General features: G+C 45.6%; 1 protein-coding gene across 1 annotated transcript; it reads right to left on the reverse strand.

Annotated features, from left to right (window-relative positions):
- Positions 1 to 3,940: 3,940 nt before the first annotated feature.
- Positions 3,941 to 13,983, reverse strand: LOC109753224 (protein NRT1/ PTR FAMILY 5.10). Its single transcript, XM_020312168.4, has 3 exons — positions 13,520 to 13,983; positions 13,208 to 13,425; positions 3,941 to 5,537 (listed from the first exon to the last, which is right to left on the reverse strand). Exons 1-3 carry the CDS (start codon positions 13,650 to 13,652, stop codon positions 4,266 to 4,268), a joined length of 1,623 nt encoding a protein of 540 aa, XP_020167757.1. The 5' UTR covers positions 13,653 to 13,983; the 3' UTR covers positions 3,941 to 4,265.
- Between the last annotated feature and the right edge of the window lie 4,481 nt (positions 13,984 to 18,464).

Consider the following 18,464-nt stretch of genomic DNA (forward strand, 5'->3'; position numbering starts at 1 on the left):
AGTCGATATACAATATATCAGTAGAAGTGTAGAACTACAAGCTTCAGGTTCCATATTATGCAAGGAAGTGCTTTAAAGTGTTACAGAAGAAAAATAATTGCTTTAGCATTATCTTTATGGAAGCAAACAAATATCATCCCAGGTAGTAATTTCTTTAGCTAGTCAATCACAATCTCATCAGAAAATCGATAAGGAAAGTGCATGCACTGGGACTGTTGCATCTATAGAGCTGCTTTCCATCGATGCATAGCAAAACGTGACAAGAAACTGCATTTCTTCTCCCCTAAAAAAATCCTGCAGCTAAAAATCAATGCAGCAGATCGACGAATTCGTCTCACCTGCGTCGTGCTACCACTGCATCCCGCGGGGGGAGAAGAGGATTGGGGGCTGCCTGTTGGGGTACGACTCATACCTTGACCAGAAGCTACGGTGGTCGACATCACGGCGCCGGCGACGCCGCTGGACGCCTCCACCAGCACGGACACGGCATCCAGATGCGAGGTCCCGGCTGGCCTAGGGTTTCGTGGCGGCGCGCTTGAGGCTCGATTGGAGGCGTGTCCGCGAGGGAATCTGCAGGGGGGCGGCGTCGGAGCTTCCCCGGGCGGTGGCGAGGTTCGGGAGGGCTGGTAGGCGGCGAGGCGGTGGTGGGGCGAGGTTGGGTCTCGCGCGAGCTCAGGGACAAAGGGGGATTCGGGAGAGGACTGGGAGGCGGATGGGGTAGGAGAGGTCTAGGGCCGGCAGCAGAAGGAGGGCTGCGGTGGCCGGCTGGCGGCGCAGGTGAGGGGACGTGGTGGCCGGCGGCTGTTGGTGGAGGTGAGGAATCGTGAGATGGAGCTCGAGCTATGCGGTGGATAGGTGAGAGGGGAAAAGAAAAGAAAAAGGCGGGCCGGTCGGTGCAGCACATAGCAATGGCGCACCAGGGGCTGGTGCGCCATTGCAAGCCAAAAATGCCCACCTCCCCTGGCTTACCAATGACGCACCTGGCAAAGGTGCGCCACTGGTAAGCCTGGGGTAGGGGGTGGATCCGGGGAAAAAATAGCAATGGCGCATTGGACTAAAGGTGCGTCACTACTAAAAAAATAACAATGGCGCACCTGCTTCTGGTGCGCCACTGCTACGCACCACCACCATGGTGCGCCACTAATAGGAATATTGGCTATAGCCATTTTTCTAGTAGTGAATCTATGCACTCATGGGGTGAGGTTGTGGATGCGAAAAAGTTTCCACCGATGCGCCCAAGCACTTATATATAGTTGGGTAGGATTTCACCCTTGGGCTCATAGTGTGCTATCATTCAGCAACAGAAAAGTCTCGTCAAAATATAGAATGATAGACAAAACAACACCTCGGTGTGCAGTCTAATTATAACTTCTTTATAAGTTCATCTTAGCTTCAAATGCATTAAAATCATGATTCATGAACATGTAGAGGGTATTGTATGGTTACTTATGTTGTTTTCAAATTGGTTGCTTCTATTGGAAACGTAGTAGAAAACAGAAAATTTCACGCCTACGCACACCCAAGATTAATATGAAGATGCATAAAGGGTTGGGATCACAATTGTTACCGTCACTGAGTTGCAGCGGAAGAAGAATATGTCGGTGTAGATCATACTTGGAGTCTCTCGAACCGTCGATGAACGATCCCACGAACAGTCCCTCGAACTGAAGACCGAAAGCATGACCTATCTACTTGGTTGCAAGCGTGCAGCCTTCATGATCCGGCAGCGCTTCGCCGTCCAGAGCTAATCATCGCCGGAGAATTAGAGAGAGGAGATTAGAACCACACGGGACTTCTAATTATGAGGACAAGAGGATTAGCCTACATCAAATTAGTCATCTAGGACCAACTAGAAATAGAACTAGAAGAACTAGAGGAGGCTCCAAAACTTGTGTGTTCAAAAGAGCACCAAACCTCAAGTATATATACGTTAGAGGGGAGAGTGAGGTCGGTGCGCCGGCCTAAGGAGGGGAGGAGGAATCTTTTTTGAATTTGCGAGTATTTATTACAAAAGACTTTTTTTAAATTGCGTACAAAATTTGGAAACTAGAATATTTTCTTAAAACACGAAAAAAATTGGGAACCTCAAACAGTTGTGAAAAAAAGGAACAAAATTGAAAACGAGAATATTTTCGAAATTGTGATTTAAAATCCCGAATATTTTTTTGAATTTAGAGAAAAAAAATTGAAATCAAGAACAAAATTTGAACATGAACATATTTTGAAGCACGAAATTTTTTGAAATCTTGAGAACAAATTTTGAAACAAAGAACAAATTTGGAAGCGCGGACAATTTTTTAAAGCACGAACATTTTTTGAATCTTGGAGAACAAATTTTGAAATGGAGAACAAATTTGGAAGTGCGAACAAGTTCTTAAAGCACGAATATTTTTTAAATATTGAAAACAAATTTTGAAACGAAGAACAAATTTGGAAGCGCAAACATTTTTGAAAAGAAATCTGGTGCATTATATGAATTTAGAAAGTTTTGAACTTTTTTGTGTAACAAGAACAATTTTTGAACCTTGAGAACATTTTTTTGAAAACTGAACATTTTATGGAAACACAAACAAATTTTGAATATTTTTTTAGAGAAAAAGAAAAGGAAAATTAAATAACAAACCAAAGAAAGAAAACAATATAAAAAAGAAGAAAAGAAATAAGAAACAGAAATAACTAAAAACGAAAAGAAGAAGAAAAAAGCATCGCTAGAAGTTGGGCCAGCCCACTGCATCCTTCGCTCGCGCACCCCCAATGCAAAGCGTCGACATTACGACGCAGCGAGCGGCGTATATGATTTTCCTCCAATTCGGCCTCCTTCCTTAGGGACGGGGGCGCCTCCCCCACTTGGGCCTTTGTGGCCCAAGTTTCCTTCAACCTCTTCGCCTTTTAAAGCTCGTTGATATTAAATTAAATATAAAATAATTCTAAATACTTTTAGACCATTTTAGATATAATTTAACATCCCCGGAAACATTTTACATCTATATATATTTATTGGTAATACCCGGTATTACGCGATATTCAACGAAACCCTTCCGGTGGCCCCGAAACGCTTCCGGATCCTCTCGGAACTACTCCAAATATTAATGAAACAATTTCACAAATATATTCTCATCACTTCCGTCCTACTAACACTCAGAAGATTGTGATTGCCTTAAGCTTGTGACCCCGTAGGTTCGGTAACTCATAGACATGAACAAAAACACCTTCGTTCAATGACCGATAGCGGAACCGTGGACGTCCATATCGATCCCTATGAGCACACAAATGATATACATGTGAACCTTTGGTTATGATGTGATATTCCCTTTGCTTCATGATACTTTAAAAACCTAGGATGCATCGGTATCCTCTTGAGTTAACACATGCTCATTATACCGAAATCCTCGTTACCGGTTTTGTTCTTCTTTCTCATTATTATGTTTCTGCATCCCCGTGACGTAGTCACCTGTGTCTGGCCGGACGATGATGGATGCCGTCACACCGAGAGGGCCCTAAGAATATCTCTCCATCGTCGGAGGAGCAATCCTACGCTCGAGCTATCTTGTCCCTTGTCAAACTTTCCGATATTATAATCACCGTGTTACATGTGACGTTTGAGCAACCCCAAAGTCCACCGTACGGTAAGAAGTGATCACGATACTCTCATGGTCTAAGGAGCAAAATCACATGTTAATACTATGTGTTATTACAATTGATTACAGAAGATATTATCTCAATTCATAACAAACAAGTTTGGTCGATTCAATATGATCGTTCTTCCAACGTCATAATCTCAATGTTGTCTAGGACTATCGTTGCACTTAACAATATACTAAGATCCGGAAAATGTTACCAGCAACAACACTTGAGCTAGTCTTAGAGGCGAGATTAGGATCCTTTAGTTTATCCATTTATCATTTCACATGTGCATATGAGTTTTCCACTGAATCACATATTCCAGGATCATGCAGTTATAGCATGAAATATAAACTCTTAATTATGAACATGGAAATATAATAATACAATATTATTGCCTCTAGGGCATATTTCCAACAGCTTCTTTAGCTGTAGTTTTTTCTTAGTAAAGGAAATGTTTTGTTACCTTCCTGGCATACATTCTCAAGTTGTAACAAAGCCAAGTGCCAGAAAGACAATAAAACGAAACAGGTTTGTTAAACAACCAAAGATGTGTAGTCTTCAAGTACGACGTAAGTGACCAAAGACCAATAGAGTGACAAACTGTTTGCAGATTATCCACTTCTAATTCTAGGTTATCACCCTCAAAAGTCTCTCTTGTCCTTGTAGGTGTAGGCTCTAGCGAAGCAGATGTAGAGCGCGAGCTCTGCCGCACTGAGGCCGGCAAGCAGCCAGTAGAAGTAGTCGAGGTGGGCGCGGTTGAGGTTGTCAGAGAACCAGCTATCGCCACCGCCTTTGCGTGTGATGCGGTCAATGAGTGAGATGAGAGTGCCGCTGATGAAGCCACCAATGCCAATCACACTGCAGTAGAGCGCTATGCCAAGGCTACGGAGCTCGCTGGGCATCTGGTCATAAAAGAACTCCTGCATCCCAACTATCACGAACACGTCCGCCACCCCGACCATCATGTACTGCGGCACCAGCCATGACCAGCTCATCGGGACCGCCGCCTCGGTGTCTTCAACCAGGTTGTGCTCACGTGCCATCTCTAGCCTCTTGGTCTCCACCAATGCTGCCACGCACATGGCGGCAAGTGACACGGCCATGCCTGTGCCTACTCGTTGAAGTTGTGTCAGCCCAGACGGAGTACCTGTCAGACAACGTAGGGCTGGCACTAGAACACGGTCGTAGAAGGGAACAAACAACAAGACAGATGCTGGCCAAAACGTCTGCAACATGGCTGGTGGCAGCTCTAGGCTACCAAAGATATGGCAATCTAGGGTGTGGCCCTGCTTGTTAAAAAGGGTCGTGATCTGCACGAACACCACACCATATGCTAGACATGCAACCCAGATCGGCAGTAGCCGTAAGACGCCGCGAGCCTCCTCCAAGTTGGTTGTGGCGTCTTCATCTTCATGCATGCGTCTTTTAGCATGGAAGGAGAAACCTGAGTTTCTGGCAAGCGTGATGAGACTACAGCCGAGACAGATAAAGGGGCTGTCGGAGCCAACGATGGATGTGTGGAGGCGATAGGTGGGAATACCAAGGAGGAAGACGACAAAGGCGCAAATCATGACAGTGCAGAGCATGCCAAAACAAATTCCCCAACCAAGATTCTCCTGGATGTAGCTGACGACAATGATGGCGACAGCGATACCAATGGCTATGGAGAAGTGCCACCAATTGAAGAAGGAGCTGCGGGCGGCACACTCCCTAGGGTGGTCGGCGTCGAATTGATCAGCGGCAAAGGCAAGTCCACAAGGCTTGTCAGCACCCTGCGCGAGGGCAATGAGATAGAGGGAGACATAGAAGAAGGCCACCTGCGGCGTAATAGGGTTAGAAGAAGAGTCGTTGTCGAGGGTCGATGATGGTCGCTGAGTCAGGAGTGTGGATGCTAGAGTGATCATGCCATAACCCTGCATGTATATGAGTAGTTATTTCTTGTGAGTGTTTGTAGAAAATATGGTCTAGTAGCACTCCCTAATGTGCAATGAACGTGCCACCAATCATAGTAAAAGATAGCACACATAATCTGAAACTACACCTATATATTCTGTAGCAAAATCTCCAATTAGAAATTTAGGGAAATAATTCAAGTGTTATTAGTAAAGGAAGAGGAGAGCATGGAATTAATATTATCTAGAAATGTGGGATCTTCTACTAATATTGTGATTATTAATATGTAGTACTTATTCTACAAAGTCCTCCACACATTTACATTTAGTTGGATAGCTAGGGAAAAATAAGTCAAGCCATAATTGTACTACCTCCAGTCCACAAAATTATGATGTTTGGGCATAGTGTTGTTCCAAAATTAAATCTTGAACCGTCAATTATTGTTTACAATATGCGAGTACTAGTGTTAGTGTGGTTGTACAAATAAATACTATTTGAGTACTACTTCAGTCTCCGGAGATAATTGGTAGTTGCAAACTTTTAATCATAGGTGTACTTGATTTTTATTGTTTTGAATTGTGACTGTATAATCAAAACATGAAGAGGAACGGTACATTTGAGAGAACATATTTTGTATTTTCAATTATAGCAACATGACCAGTGTGGGCAATCGACGGACTCTTCCGCGACAACAAGATAAACTGGTTTGTACTCCTTACTGTAGTGTCGTTGATTATTGTCCTACTATTTAAAACCTCATAAGCATGCTTGCAAATGCCGGCACCCCGGCGAGGCCTCCTTCTTCAATATCTTCGTGGCCTCAACGAGTAGCTGGACAACAAAATCTCCATCCTCATACCTTTTATGGACCCATTCCTGACGTTTGCTCGCAGACCCTCACTGATGAATGTCAAGAAGATGAAGAAAAAACACCACTAGCATGCTCTTCACAAGTGCACCCGTCCGACGGTTTTCCTCGCGGTACCAACCCTGTTCCTTTTCGCATGACAAAATTCTGACCAGCCCTCTATGATCAATGGCACAACAAGAACAAGACGAGCAAGGGTGACACCAACAATCGTGTCGGACAGTCATGGTCAGTAACATGGGCAGGTTCGAGGGAACTCACCCGCACAGCCACAACATGGTGCATGGTGCACCTCAGCAACACGCCCTTCAATTTGCGCCATCCCATCATAAGGCAGTTACCCAAGCGTTGTGCACGCCACTTCTGGCATCACATCTAGTTGCCTCATGGGACTCGACATCATTCATGATCTAGTTCAATACGATGGCATTACATCCACCACCGTCCACCAAATGGTACATGAACATCGGCGCCTACTCGTACTTGGAATCCAAGTGTTATATACTCACCACCTGAGCATGCGGGTCTTTACTTGCCATTCAGGCCGTAGAGACGAATAAGCATCATTTTTACTGGTGAGTTGTTTGTGATTAATCTAGTTGTATCCTACATGTGCAATGTACAAGTGTCAACTGACATACCAAAATCTAGCACAAATAGTTTGAAACTATTTTGAATTACGGTACACATACTTCCAAATGTAAAAATATACCGATATATACCTTGGAGCAAACTGCACAATTGTTATTCTGGAGAAATAATTTAAGCCTTATGAAGAGGAGAGCATGCAAGTTGTACAGATATTCTAGACGATATTATTCGAGGGGCAATCATTACTTAATTTTGGAACTCGAGTAGGTAAGATGTTCCCGAAAAAAAAGAGTATGGTGTTATCTCAGTGACATTTAAGAGAATTTCATACTACACATTATGAAGTAAGTCCAACCTATCATTAATTACACAACTAGCTCAACCTAGACACATCATCCACAGCAAAAATATTGTACACTTGGGTATCGTCGACATGGATGTCACAGTAAAACGTACCAGCCTTGAGATCGACTTACTGTTCCACTGATTGCGCTCAAGGACAATATTGTTAAAGCAATGAGTTTGACGTGACAAGGCCATGGCCTACTCTACTGTTGGGTGCTTGTGCATTGCGTCAAAATTAAGACAAGTCTTAAGAAACCAACAGTTGGATGGATGACCACTAGAGGTGGTCCTTGTCAAACATGTACCTAAGAAACGGACGTGCTAAAACTCAGCTAGCTGAGTTTTTCTTAGGTCTCATTCACTGTCACCATCGTCCGATCTGGAACGCGATTAGATTGGTGCTGTTGTCGACAGAATTTTCAAGCGCGGCCCATTATATGTTTTCTCCATGCTTGTGGGATTACGGGCTTCGCCGCTGGTTGTTTCTTTTCTATGGACCGAGTTGCATTTCTGCGTTTGTTGGGCTACGTCGCTGGTTAGTTTTCTCTTGTTGATCGGTGTTTTTATGTGAGGGTTATCTTCTAACAAAGAGAACCTGAGGGTTTTTTTTGCTTATTTATTTTTACTCTTTCTTTATTTATTTCTATTATTATTATTAATTATTTTTATTTTGATATATTTTATTTGTCAAATATTTTTGTTATGCCTTTTTCATGCATCGCATTTTAGCTAGCGCTTCAACTTTGTTAGCAACCAACAGTACTATTCCTATCAGCATTAAGTTTACATCATCAAAATTTTCGTGTGGCCAAAGTTTTTCAACTCGAGGTCCTAACTGCAAGTTTTAAAATGGAGCCGCAACTACAATTTTTCAAGTTGGGTTGCAACTGCAATTTTTAAATGTGAATGCAACAACAAGTTTTTGAGTCGCAACTGTAAATTTTAAATAGAATTCAAAACTGTAAGTTTTCAAGTCGGGTCACAACTGCAAGTTTTAAAAAGGTTGCAACTGCAAGTTTTTGAAGGGTCACAACTCAATCTTTTCAAGTCGGGTTGCAATTGTAAGATTCCAGGTGAGGTTGCAACTGTGAGGTTTCAAAAATGGATCGCAACGGCAAGTTGCCAAATCTAGCCGCAACTAGAAGCTTTCAAGTTCGGGTTCTAACCGCATGTTTTCAAATGGGACCGCAACCATAAGTTTTCAAATCGAGTCGCAACTACATGTACGGAGTCTTAACTTTTCAAATGGGATTGCAACCACACGTATTCAAAAAGGGTCGCAATTGCAGATTTTCAACTGGAGTCGCAACTATAAGTTTTCAAGCGGGGTCGCAATTGTATGTTTTCAAATGGGTGACAAGTGCAAGTTTCAAGTTCGATTGTAAATGGAAGTATTAAAATGGGTCATAACTGCAAGTTTTCAAGTGAGGTCGCAATTGCAGGTTTTCAAGATAGGTTACACTGCAAGATTTTAAGTTGGGTCGCAACTGCACATTTTTTAATGGATCGCAACTGCAATTTTTAAGTGGGGTCACCACTGCACGTTCGGAAATGGGTTACAACTGCATGTTTTTAAGCGGGGGCTGCAATTGCGCGTTTTCAAATGGGGTCGCAAATTCAAGTTTTTCAAGTGGGGTCGCAACTGCAAGTTTTTCAGTGGGGTCAGAATTGCAAGTTTTCAAGCTGGATTGCAACTGCAAGTTTTCAAATGGTGTCACAACTACATGTTTTCAAATGAGGTCGCAACTGCAAGTTTCAAGTTGGGCCGCACTTTTTTTTTCTAAAATATTGTTACTACTCATTGTCCTATAGGGTCGATTTTACCTTTTCAATGAGTCTCTTTTTTCATGTCAAAATCATGTGACAAGCCCATCCAGAAAGTATATACTTTTTTGTCTCCAGTAATAGCTAATAGAATTCTAGCCCAACCCAACAAAAAAGGCGATGAATGACCGCGCAAAGAAGTAGAGACCAATCGTATAAACAAACTTTAAAATCCAGACAACAACCTACCCATAAACACTAAACTAGCGCAAGCCCATAGACAAGGGCTACAACAACAATACATGATGTCACGTGAATGAGATCAAACTATATTTCATCTAGATGAGTTCTAAGCACTCTTTAAAGAAATCAATCAACTCCTAATTAGGCCTCCCAAGGCGAGCGTAGTGACATATCCGTCTCTCTCCATCTCCCTCTCTCTCTCTCTCACGTATGATGTAGCTTTTTTTTTTTTGAGGAAACGTATGATGTAGCTGGTATGGATGTGTGTATGTGACCATTTGACAGGCTAGGCTGAAACATGTGGATCTTCCGGCCAGATGCGATGACAGGCAGTAAAAGAGCAGCCCATGTGGCTCAGAAAGTAGACTGTCACTGATGGGAAAGTGCACACATGAACCCACTTCGGAAAAACATATTTCTAAATGCTAAAAAGATCTGAAAAGGTTGCACGCGTACGTCTCCATGTTATATGTGCATGCATAAAGTTCCACGAAAAAATTACCTTTTTTTGGTCTGTGCAAAAAAGACAAAAATTGGGTCGTGGAACGCTATTTAGAAGCACTAAAATTTGTCTTTTTTGCGGAGACAAAACAAAAAGACATTTTTTCCACAAAACTTTGTGCCTCGCACACACATTTGCGAGTATGCATGAATTTTTTTTTTGAATTTTTTGATATTGTAAAACATGCTTAAAATGCATTGTTTGAAAAATTGGTGCATATGCCCATGCGTGCAGGACGTGGCACTCGTCACTGATGGCCTATATGAAGATGTGTAGTCTGAAAAATGGCAGTGCATGACGTGTGTTTTAGTCCCACCTTGATGTTGGGGGACGCAGCTCCTCTGACATGCCGTCAGCCCATTGACACGTGGGCCCGGCCCCACGCGTCAGTGAGCCAACGACAGGGTGCAGTACGGCAGAGGAGCCGGCTCCGATGTTGGGAGGCTCGTTTATAAGGTTGAGCTCATGTGCTGTTCTAAATACTAGAAATGAACATACATGTTGTTAAACCGCACAAATGGTGTGTGCGCTCGCGTGAATATACACGGATTGATAGGCGACTTAAGACATTGTGTTTTTTTACCCACTCAAAGAGAGCTGGATTTTTCATTTAATATTGTTTTTTATTTATGTGCCTGCTGATTATTAAAAGGGAGGAAATTAGTCCCCTGAGATGGATGCTTCTACTGTATATTGTGCCTGGGCCATCCTCTCCTAATATGCCCTCGATAAGATACACTGAGTTCCTTCTGATTCCATTGTTCTGAGGCATGTTCAGCTTGCTCCAGAACTTGTCACACAGTAGAAGCGACGTGTCGCAGCCTTTTGGTGTATAGAGCATAATTGGTTTGATGCCAACATCTAAGTTGGATGAGATTTTATTATGTCTAAATAAACTCAAAAAGTGAAACTTGTACTTTTCAACAGACTCAACTGAAGTTGTATCTAATATAAATCAACTTGGACATAATGGAATTCTTAACTTAGGATTAACAAAATCATATGTTTGGACATAATCACGATCCTCCTGAAATTAACTTTTTGATGACCTTAGGGACCAAAAGGCCCCAATTTCAATTGCTTGAAACTGATAATACAACCAGCATCCTGCCCAGCTTAACCAAACTGAAAAAAAAAAATAGGTAGTGCCAAGCGCACAACAATCGTCGACAACAACACTCATGGTCAGTAACATTGGCAGGTTCGAAGGCCCTCGCCCACACGGCCACGACATGGTGCACCTCAGCATCACGCCCTCTGGGCCATCCCATCATAAGGCAGTTACCCAAGCGTTGGGCACACCACCTCAATATGATGACATTACATCCACTACTGTCCGGCAAATCTTACATGAGCATCGGCGTCTACACGTACTTGGCATCCAAGCCTTGTATACTCACGACTTGAGTGAGCGGGTCTTTACCTGCCATTCAGGACTGTAGAGACGAATAAGCGTCATTTTTTACTCTTGAATTGTTTGTGATTGATCTAGTTGTAGTCCTACATATCCCATGTACAAGAGTCAACTGACATACCAAAGTCTAGCACAAATAATTTAAAACTATTTTGAATTACGGTATGCATTCTTCCAAATGTAAAAATATATTGATATATAAGGAAAGCGGAGAGCATACAAGCAGTGCAGACATTCTAGACCATATTATTCAAGGGTCAAACATCACTTAATTTAGGAGTAAGTAAGGTATTATTCCAGTGACATTTCAGAGAAGTTCATACACATTTTGGAGTAACGTACGTTCGACCTGTCGTCAATTACACAACTAGCTCAACTTAAACACATCATCCACAGCAGAAATATTGTACACTACCCTATTGTCAACATCGATGTCACAGTGAAACGTACTAGCCATGAGATCCACCTACAGTTCCACTGATTGCGCTCAAGGACTAGATTTTAAAGCAATGAGTTTGACGTGACAAGGCCGTGGCCTACTCTACTGTAGAGTGCTTGTCCGTTGTGTCAAAATTAAGACAAGTCTTAAGAAACCAACAGTTTGATGGGTGACCACTAGATGTAGTCCTTGTCAAACATGTACCTGATTCTAGGTGTAAAGAAGGGTTGGAGGTGCTTTTCTACGCTGTTGAAGTTGCTGGGTTTTCATAAATTTTCTACTCCATGTGGGTTGCAAAATATAAGGTGTATTAGTCTTTGAAAAGTCAAACCTATTTAAGTTTGACCAATTTTGTTGACAAATATATCAATATCCATAATATCTAATTGGTATCATTAGAATTGTCGTGAAATGAATTTTACATTTTATTTATTTAGTATTGTGGATGTCGATGTTTCAGCTCTGAACATGGTCAAAGTTAAATAAATTTGACTTTTTAAAAACAAATACACCTTGTAATTTGAAACTAAGGGAGTATTTGGTTTGGTGAATGGGGGAGATGATGAATTGTGTTTTCTTTTTATTTATAGTGTGGTGTTTTGGTTGCCCTTTCGCGAGGTGATTCTGTGTTATTTGCTAATCAACTCATACATATGTGGAGAAATTTTCTACATCGGTGGCTGCATGTATTATATTGGTGTTACAATATCACATATTGGTGTTTCTTTTTTATAGGTGATGCGAGGTTGCACGTAACTGATATGTTTTTATAGGCCGGTTGTTGTCGATTGGTTTGAAAATTCGTTGGCCTTGTCAAAATGTGAAGCAAATCCAAAATTGAATAACTCATTTGAATGGGAGAGCTCCAAAATTGAGGAGCATAGTGAATTAAAAGAATTACTGGTGCTACAGTACAACATATTGGCATTTCTTTTTTCTATATACCCTCATTATTTGAGGAGCATAGTGAACCAAATCCAAAATTTATTAACTCATCTGAATGGATCTCATTATTTATTTTTCTCCGGAATATGGGTAGAGACTTTGTGTGAGTTTTTGCCTGTGGTGATGTGCATGAAAATATGCGTTGTGCACACCCTTAAAAGAAGAATATGTGTTGCGAACCAACATGTGGTTAAATGGTTAGGAGGACAATGATATCCCCAACCCACCAGAGTTCAAAATCCTAGTGCTCGTCCTGGATTTATTTCAAGATTCCTGGCGATGCACGTTCAGTGGGAGGACACGTTCCCGTCGACTACGATGCGTCTGCGGTGACTTCGTCAATCTCCAAATGATATGCTGGCTAGTCTTTACAAGGTGCTCATAGGGGTATGGTCTGCGTGTATGTTTGTAGAGATGAGTGTATGCGCGTATATATGCGCCTGCGTCTCTGTACTGTGTTCTAAAAGAAAAAGAATATGTGTTGTGCATCCAGGTTTGGTAATCGGTATTCCTCAAGCAGCAATCAGGACGAGTCTAATAGAAAAAAATGGCATCGAGATTAATTTCCTAAATAATTACCAGGACGTAGAGGGTGCAGGCGAGGATGATGGACCAGTAGCGCCCCAGCCAGGAGTCGGCGACGAAGGCGCCCAGCAGCGGCATGAGCCTGGCCGTCCCCGTCCAGACGTTCACCGCGGCGGCCGCCTCCGCGTTGGAGTGGCCGAGCGGCCCTGTCATGTACGTGATCAAGTTCGCCGACACGCCGTAGTAGACGAAACTGCCGGCGCCCTCCACCACTGCGTACGCGGTATGCGCCGCTACCTTTGTTAGCTATCTGCGATATAAAACTGGATCGAGTAAAGAGTTTGCTCTAGGATATGCAGTGCATACCGGCGACGAAGATGGCGGAGCGCCACCCGCCGGAGGTGGCGCGGTAGACGGGGCGGCCGCGGAAGTCGGAGACCCCGGCCAGTGGCTCCTCCTTGCCCTCGAGAAAGGGAGCCTCGGCGTCCACCACTGCCATTTCCTAGCTTGATTTGCAAATTTAGCTTAAGCCTTGTTAGCGATATATATCATCGTGGGTGTTTTGTTCCTGTCAAGGAGCAGTTCATGTTGCCGGACGGACTAGGCCGCTGTGACTGTGATGCTGCACTCTACTAGTACTAGCTAGTGCTTCTGTGCGTGGTTTCCATGTCCATCGGCACCACGCCGGTACGTGCTTGCTCCGTTTTCATCCACACAAATACTCTAGCGTCTCCATCCATCGCTCAAGAGACAGCTTGCTTCTCATGTCATCCATCCCTCAGACGTGTCGATGTATTACTCTGTGCCTTCTCTCTAAAAAAAAGATAGATTACTCGGTAAAACAGTGCATGAAAAGACAGAAATCAAATATACAAACTTACGGTAGGTTTGCTACGGAATTTACTTACGTGGTTACGTGTATGGCCACGGAGAAATCAGTGGAAGTCTTCCATAACCATAAGTTAAGCATTTTCGGTGCATTAAAGACTTGATGTGAATGTGCACAGTGCTAACTTATCACTGCAAGTGCTGGGTGATAAACAGAAAGCTGGCCAGCTAGATAACTGCTCCAACATCAGTGGAACAGTCCCTAATTAAGCCAAACATAACACAACCGGTCATTGCCGACTAATTCCCATCATACGCTACTTGAAATAGGCTTTCGCCCTGCTTTATAAATAAAGCAACCACCAAGTCCATCGTACACTACTTCAGATATCATTTTGTCATGCCTGTTGTCGACGCTACCACGGCGCCAGACAATACCACCATGCCATGGAGATCCGTCGTCGGCCTTGCGGTAGATGTAACACCGCCCCTTCTTTAGTCCCCTTCAACCATCACTTGCTCCAAAACGATGCCCCTAGGAGGGAGAACGACATCAAAGGCGTTGTCATCGTCCGATCCGGCAGACCCAGATCTAGGGTTTTCCCCGGAGCGTCCCGAGCATGATGACGCAAACTGCAACGACGATGCCTCAACAGGGAAACGATATCGGAGACGGCACCATCGTCTGCCATGACCGCAGTCGACACAATTTTCATCGGCAGTCGCGCCACCAGGCTGTGCGCCGCTGGCGTCGCTGGTCCCTTCAACCAGAGGAAACTCCAGAAACGATGCCCTTAAGAGGGACTACGATGAAAAAGCACCGCCATTTCTTGATCCCAATGTGATCTAAGGTTTCCCCCGGAGTTGCCCGCGGTGTCAAGGACCCGTACAAGGGTTGAATCCCGGCGTGATCAGAAGAAACCGTCAAGATCCACCCAATTGCCGACGTGCCGCACCCGCCACCGTGCCATCTACAACCCGGTGACCATGGCCGATGGCCAGCCACCGGACATCATGGACACGTCTAGCCACCAGCCATGGCCAGATCTGGCCGAGGCCAACGACCCCATCCTAGTCATGGCCGCAAGCACCGAATCTCCCCGATCTGGCCGGAGAGTGCTGCCACAAGACGAACCTTGACCTCCACTGTCGACCACCGCTCGCCGAGTCCCATCGCCGTATGCCCAGATGCGCATCGGACCAGGACGCCGCCGGCCGCCACCAGGTCCTGTCGCCCACATAGCAAGGGGAGGCCGCGAGAGATGGGCTCCGCCGCCGCCGTCAACTACACGGGATTAGCCTGGCGGCGGCGGGTGGGGAGAGAGGGATGGCGGCGGCGTTTGCGGGTGGGGAAGCCGCCCTCGCGTAGCCCTGTGCAAGGGCGACCGAGAGGTGCGGGGTCGATCTTAAAAGAGATTTTCACTTCCCGGCCTCCAAAAAAATGTCACATAGATACTTGGACTTGGTCTTCTTCTTCCCTTCTCCTTTCTCTCTTTGACATTTTATCACTTAGCTTTCTTCCTCAGAGCTTGTTCGCCGTATATCTTATCGTGAGGATCCAAGATAACTGCCGGTTGGGTGGTCCTTGTCATGGAGCAAGTTCCGATTGCTCGTTCGACTAGATCGCTTCGACACCGACGCTGCATTATACCGCTACCTAGTGCTCGTATGCACAGTTTCAATGCCCCATCAGCATCAGGTACGTGCTTGCTTCTTTTCATCCACACATATTTTCATGTCTTCATCTATCACTCAGGCTCGTAGACTCCTTTGTCATCTAGCTACTCAGACGTGTCGATAAATTACTCTGCAAAAATGCACATCAAAAGACGGAGAGATCCGGAGTTAGAACCATATTTTTTTTCCCAAAGGTATATATGTGGGAATAAATGGGATTTTGGAACCATGTAGCAGAAATAAAAACTTGTACAGACTTGGGTGATCCGCTTACTGGTTACTCTCAGGCTGCTCAAGTTACACCCTCCTACAACAAAATAAATATACGGATTCTATAACTCCCGAACGTCAGGATTTTAGCGTTTGGTCGCGAACGCCTTGACTGCCGTCAGATGATTTGCACACATCTTAGAGCAGGTGACACTGCCAAGTCAGCAGAGAAGTAGTTTGGGATTTTCCTCTTGACTCCCGAACGACCGATTGACCAAACGACATCGTCTCCTTCTCCCCCCTCAGCCTTATCCCTTTCTTTCCCTCACCACTGTTCCTCTCCACAGCGTCTCTGTGGATCACCGCTAGCTGCCGCCAGCTCCCCACGCCGCCGCGTTGGGCGGGGTCGAGGCCGCATACATCTGTGTGATCCTCGCCGGGGTAGAGGTGCGGTCGTGGCGGAGGCCAAGCGCCGCCCGCTCGCCCGCGCCGCCGCGGTAGTCCTCTCCCCTCCTCGAGCTCGTTCAGGCGATGCTGACCGGAGCGCGGCGTGACTCTGGTCCGCTCCCACCGACTAGAGGTGCGGCCATGGCGGAGGCAGAGCGCCCCCCGCTCGCCCACGCCGCGGCGGCGGGCATCTAGGTCGTCTCCCCTCCTCAAGCTCACCGCCCGGCTCGAGGTGTGGTCGCGCGAAGAGGGCGGGCGCGGGGATCACGCGACGACGGTCGCGGCGGCGGCTGAGGCGTACAGGAGCAGGAGGAGCGGCGGCGGAGCAGCGCAGCGCTGTGCCATCTCTGCTCCCGTCCGGTGAATTGGGGAAGGCAGCGATGACTCCAGCGATTCCCGGCGTGCACCGGGCGGAGAGTGGAGTCGGGGTGCCCGGCGATGAGTCCGCGGTGAGGCAACATGATGGGCTCCTCACAGACGGCGCCCATCCTCAGAAGGGAGCCCGACGGGGTGGTGCTCGAGCTTGAGCTACACCACGGGCGAGGGGGATCCGACAGGTCGATGCGCCGCCGCTCTCCTTCTGCAGTTTTGTGTCTGCATCTGTACAACGTCCCATTTCCCCCATTTTTTACCTATGTCTGATGAACTTTGTGTTGGGGAACGTAGTAATTTCAAAAATTTCCTACGCACACGCAAGATCATGGTGATGCATAGCAACGAGAGGGGAGAGTGTTGTCCACGTACCCTCGTAGACCGAAAGCGGAAGCGTTAGCACAACGCGGTTGATGTAGTCGTACGTCTTCACGATCCGACCGATCAAGTACCGAACGCACGGCACCTCCGAGTTCAGCACACGTTCAGCCCAATGACGTCCCTCGAACTCCGATCCAGCCGAGTGTTGAGGGAGAGTTTCGTCAGCACGACGACGTGGTGACGATGATGATGTTCTACCGACGCAGGGCTTTGCCTAAGCACCGCTACAGTATTATCGAGGTAGACTATGGTGGAGGGGGGGCACCGCACACGGCTAAAAGATCAAACGATCAATTGTTGTGTCTATGGGGTGCCCCCTGCCCCCGTATATAAAGGAGCAAGGGGGGAGGCGGCCGGCCAAGGAGGAGGGAGCGCCAAGGGGTGAGTCCTACTCCCACCGGGAGTAGGACTCCTCCTTTCCTTGTTGGAGTAGGAGAGAAGGAAAGAGGGGGAGAGGGAGAAGGAAAAGGGGGCTGCACCCCTTGTCCAATTCGGACCAGAGGGGGGGGGTGCGCGCCTCCTTCCTTTTGGCCTCTCTCCTCTATTCCCGTATGGCCCAATAAGGCCCAATACTTCTCCCCGGCGAATTCCCGTAACTCTCCGGTACTCCGATAAATACCCGAATCACTCGGAACCTTTCTGAAGTCCGAATATAGTCGTCCAATATATCGATCTTTACGTCTCGGCCATTTCGAGACTCCTCGTCATGTCCCCGATCTCATCCGGGACTCCGAACTACCTTCGGTACATCAAAACACATAAACTCATAATATAACCGTCATCGAACTTTAAGCGTGCGGACCCTACGGGTTTGAGAACTATGTAGACATGACCGAGACACGTCTCCGGTCAATAAACAATAGCGGAACCTGGATGCTCATATTGGCTCCCACATATTCTACGAAGATCTTTATCGGTCAGACCGCATAACAACATACGTTGTTCCCTTTATCATCGGTATGTTACTTGCCCGAGATTCGATCGTCGGTATCTCAATACCTAGTTCAATCTCGTTACCGGCAAGTCTCTTTACTCGTTCTGTAATACATCATCCCGCAACTAACTCATTAGTTACAATGCTTGCAAGGCTTATAGTGATGTGCATTACTGAGTGGGCCCAGAGATACCTCTCCGACAATCGGAGTGACAAATCCTAATCTCGAAATACGCTAACCCAACAAGTACCTTTGGAAGCACCTGTAGAGCACCTTTATAATCACCCAGTTACGTTGTGACGTTTGGTAGCACACAAAGTGTTCCTCCGGTAAACGGGAGTTGCATAATCTCATAGTCATAGGAACATGTATAAGTCATGAAGAAAGCAATAGCAACATACTAAAAGATCAAGTGCTAAGCTAACGGAATGGGTCAAGTCAATCATATCATTCTCCTAATG

The sequence above is a fragment of the Aegilops tauschii genome, chromosome 2 (genome assembly GCF_002575655.3).
Source record: "Aegilops tauschii subsp. strangulata cultivar AL8/78 chromosome 2, Aet v6.0, whole genome shotgun sequence".
Taxonomy (NCBI): domain Eukaryota; kingdom Viridiplantae; phylum Streptophyta; class Magnoliopsida; order Poales; family Poaceae; genus Aegilops; species Aegilops tauschii.

Excerpts from the sequence above, each read along its gene's own strand:
- LOC109753224 (XM_020312168.4), bottom strand. The coding sequence starts at position 13,652 with ATGGCAGTGGTGGACGCCGAGGCTCCCTTTCTCGAGGGCAAGGAGGAG. Across the intron at positions 13,426-13,519 it reads CTCCGCCATCTTCGTCGCCG|TGGTGGAGGGCGCCGGCAGT; the intron begins GTATGCACTGCA and ends CCGCGTACGCAG. Across the intron at positions 5,538-13,207 it reads CCTGCACCCTCTACGTCCTG|GGTTATGGCATGATCACTCT; the intron begins GTAATTATTTAG and ends ATATACATGCAG.